At 55.2% G+C, this 4,065-nt stretch overlaps 1 protein-coding gene across 1 annotated transcript; it reads right to left on the bottom strand.

Annotated features, from left to right (window-relative positions):
- Positions 1–2,581: 2,581 nt before the first annotated feature.
- LOC128949270 (olfactory receptor 14A16-like) lies at positions 2,582–3,514 on the bottom strand. The gene has a single exon (XM_054294132.1). The coding sequence runs from the start codon at positions 3,512–3,514 to the stop codon at positions 2,582–2,584; it is 933 nt and encodes a 310-aa protein (XP_054150107.1).
- Between the last annotated feature and the right edge of the window lie 551 nt (positions 3,515–4,065).

The following is a 4,065-nucleotide window of genomic DNA, read 5'->3' as shown; positions in this document are numbered from 1 at the left end:
ACCACAGAGGCCACTGTGACCCTGGAGGGCCTTGTGGAACCATGCACAGCATTGTGAAAGAGCAGGTCCTGGTGTCATGATGGGGCCATCGTGACACTGCGGGGCCTCATGGAACCAAGGTGGCAGTGCTGTTCCTCAGGGACTCCTGGAATGAAGGAAATATGTTTGACACTGTGGTGGCCCTTGGGACCAAGAGGCCATTGTGACATGGTGGAACCAAGGAGAGCATTGCTGCACTGCCAGACCTCATGGAACCAAGGATCCATTGTGACCCTGCAGGGCCCAAGGATCCAAGGGACTTTGTGACACCAAGGAGTCCCATGGAACCAAAGAGACAATGTGAAATTGGGAGGCCTCATGGAGTCATCGAGACCATTGTGACACTCTGGGGCCTTATGGAAGCGTGGTGACACCAAGTTGTCTGAGAGTGTTGATCTGCTAGTGGGTAGGAGGGCTCTGCACAGGGACCGAGACAGGCTGGATCCAGGGCCCAAACCCAACAAGGTGAGGTTTAACAAGTCCAAGTCCCAGGTCCTGCACTCTGGCCACAACAACCCCTGCAGCACTACAGGGTGGGGACAGAGTGACTGGATAGCAGCCAGGCAGAAAGGGACCTGCAGGGACTGATGGACAGCAGGCTGGACATGAGGCAGCAGTGTGCCCAGGTGGCCAAGAAGGCCAATGGCTCCTGGCCTGGATCAGGAATGGTGTGGCCAGCAGGAGCAGGGCAGGGATTCTTCCCCTGTGCTCAGCTCTGGTTGGGCAGCATGTCGAGTGCTGTGTCCAGTTCTGGGCCCACCAATTTAGGAAGGACATGGAGGGGCTGGAGTGTGTCCAGAGAAGGGCAAGAAGGTTGGGGAGGGGTCTGGAACACAAGAGCTGTGAGGAGTGGCTGAGGGAGCTGGGGTTGTTTATCCTGAAGAAGAGGAGGCTCAGGGAGACAAGGTGGTGTCAGGGCACAGGTCGGACTTGATGATCTCCAAGGTCTTTTCCAACCTTGCTGATTCTGTGACTCTCTGGAACCACCCTTGGAGCAGTTCCAGGATGAGCCCTGGGCCTCCTCTTCAGAAGCTGCAGCAGCCCAGGTCCCTCAGCTTCTCCTGCCAGCCCCAAAGCCCATCCTGTCAGTCCTGCAGAGCCCCTGCAGCTCCTCCTCGTTGCCCAGAACAGGGAGCCCCAGAGCCAGACACAGCAGCCCAGATGTGCCCCCTGGCCTGGGGTGCCTTTGGCAAGGGAGCAGCAGCAGACACTGCAAAGACCCTGAAGACAATTCCTGCAACACTTGTAGGATTATCCTGCTCCCCAAGGGACAATCCCATGGAACCAAGTCAGAAACTGCAATGGGGAGTGGGGCCAGAGTGGAAAGGACAAACAGGGATGGGATGTTTGCAAGGGAGGGAAGAAGGATGGGTAAGAGGAAGAAATTTGTATAAGGGAAGAGTAAAGAAAGCAAAGGTGAAGCAATGGAAAGGCTCAGGGCAATTTGGGGGTGGCTGCCAGGCAGCCCTGGCTCTGAGCAACAGCGTCTGCAGTGGCACAGGAAACTCCCAGCTAATGGGAACAAACTTTCTGGCTGACTGCAGAGGCCAGGAAAAACCTGGGTGGTTTCCCTGGTGTCCCCCAGCCCTTGCTGGCCCCAGGGGCTGATGGCATTTGTGCCCCCTCAGGTTCATGTCCCCACACCAACAGCATGGGGGTGCTCCCGCCTGCTGTGTGCAATGCAAACAGGGGCTGCTGAGCCAGTGCTGCCATGTCTGTGCCTGCAAGGATGGGGCACCTGTGTGGTCTGGGGGTGAGGCCAGGGCTGCAGAGGGGGGATGTTGTTGGCAGCTCCATGAGGACGCTGTGGGACGCTGTCCTGGGCTGTGCAGCGCACTGGGGATGGAGCACCCCCTTCTTTGCTGCTCCTTCCCGTTTGCCCCAGGGCCCTTGCAGAGCCCCAGCCATCCTGTTTGCCCCCAGCCTGCTCACGGCCAGCCTGGGGCTGCTCACGGGGCTTTTGTGTGCTGAGCATTGGCCTGGGCATGTTCTTGAGATAGCCTGGGCAAGGAGCCATAAGCCCCCAGGCCCTGGCCTGAGGCATCAGCGCTGCCCCAGCAGTGCCCATTGCCTGTCCCTGCTGCAGCCCCGGCACTGACACCCAGGACTGTGGCTGGCCCTGAGAGCAATCAGGCCCTACAGCAACACCAGGGCCACCAGGGCAGTGGGGCAACACCAAGTGCTGCTGCTTCTGGGCACAGCTGCTGGGCTGTGATCAGAACTGATCTGCCTCCAGCTCTGCACACAGACATTGCTGCTGCAGCTCCAGAGAAGGCAACAATAGGGCATCTCTGCAGAAAGCTTTGCTGGGAGATCCTTTAGCTCCTTTAAAGTCACCAAAAGCACAGCCCCTCACTGACACAGTCTGTGGTCACAGGGAATGTGGAGAGAAACAAAATGAGAGAATGTCACAAACAATGACATTTTTCTGTGGACAAGATTTAAAAATTATAAGAAAGGAAAAAAACCTTCAAAATAAAACTAACAAAAACTATCAAAGATGACTTTTATTGAAAGTAATTTGCAAACACTGGCCAGCAGTTTAATGTTTGTGAAAGCATTCAGTGATCAGTCTCCACACTGCAGCCTTGAGCTCCTGGTTCCTCAGGCTGTAGATGAGGGGGTTCAGGGCTGGAGGCACCACCGAGTACAGAACTGACAGGGCCAGATCCAGGGATGGGGAGGACATGGAGGAGGGCTTCAAGTAGGCAAATGTGCCAGTAGTGAGGAGCAGGGTAACCACAGCCAGGTGAGGGAGGCAGGTGGAAAAGGCTTTGTGCCGTCCCTGCTCAGAGGGGATCCTCAGCATGGCCCTGAAGATCTGCACATAGGAGAAAACAATGAACACAAAACAACCAAGTGCTAAACAGGCACTGACGGCAATGAGCCCAAGTTCCCTAAGGAGGGATTTTGAGCAAGAGAGCTTGAGGATCTGTGGGATTTCACAGAAGAATTGGCCCAGGGCATTGCCATGGCACAGGGGCAGGGAAAATGTATTGGCCATGTGCAGCAGAGCAGTGAGAAAGGCACTAGCCCAGGCAGCTGCTGCCATGTGGGCACAAGCTCTGCTGCCCAGGAGGGTCCCGTAGTGGAGGGGCTTGCAGATGGACACGTAGCGGTTGTAGCACATGACGGTCAGGAGATAAAACTCTGTTGAAATGAAGAACAGAAAGAAAAAGAGCTGAGCAGCACATCCTGAGTAGGAGATGTTCCTGCCATCCCAGAGGGAATTGTGCATGGCTTTGGGGACAGTGGTGCAGATGGAGCCCTGGTCGGTGAGGGCCAGGTTGAGCAGGAAGAAGAACATGGGTGTGTGCAGGTGGTGGCCGCAGGCTATGGCACTGATGATGAGGCAGTTGCCCAGGAGGGCAGCCAGGGAGATGCCCAGCAAGAGGCAGAAGTGCAGGAGCTGCAGCTGCCGCGTGTCTGCCAGTGCCAGCAGGAGGAAATGCCTGATGGAGCTGCTGTTGGACATTTGCTGGAGCTGCACATGGGGTCCTGTTCATGGAGAAAAGGACAGTGAAGTGTGAGAGGAGATACCTGTAACCAAAATCAAAGCCATTTCTCATACACCCTTCTCTGGAACACACACACAGCTTTTGGTGTTCATGTGTTCTGTGGTTTTCTTTTTAAGCTCCCCCCGTGTCTCTCCTGCTATTCTTAAGTATGAGAAACTCTCAGCTTTTCTCCAGCCCTCTGGAATAGCAGAGTGAGTTCCCTGAGGCAAGATTAAGAGTGGAGACTGAGGAGAGATGGTCTCTCACTTCATTCTGTTTGGAGTTTCTCTGGCTTTCCCTTTTCTCAAATGGAGGATTTGCACACTCCCATGTTGCTGTAAGAAAACCCCAGACACTGCTGAGAGCAGATGGATCCACCACTCCAGCTCCACACTTGTAGCCAAGGGCTCATGTTGCTCATTTCACCAACCCAGCAGCGTTTTCAGTGTCAGAACACCTCTGCCTTTCCCCATCAGTCTTACAACTCAGAGATGCTCTAGAACCGGTTTGCACCCTGGATTGAAGCGCC

Source organism: Melozone crissalis, unplaced genomic scaffold (assembly GCF_028551555.1).
Source record: "Melozone crissalis strain CALT ecotype California unplaced genomic scaffold, PUWL_Pcris_2 ptg000209l_1, whole genome shotgun sequence".
In the NCBI taxonomy this organism is placed as follows: domain Eukaryota; kingdom Metazoa; phylum Chordata; class Aves; order Passeriformes; family Passerellidae; genus Melozone; species Melozone crissalis.
The sequence above is the reverse complement of the archived record's forward strand: the minus strand, read 5'-3'. Positions and strand labels throughout refer to the sequence as shown.

What these genes read in the sequence shown, in the direction of transcription:
- LOC128949270 (XM_054294132.1), bottom strand. Translation starts at nt 3,514, where the DNA reads ATGTCCAACAGCAGCTCCATCAGGCATTTCCTCCTGCTGGCACTGGCA.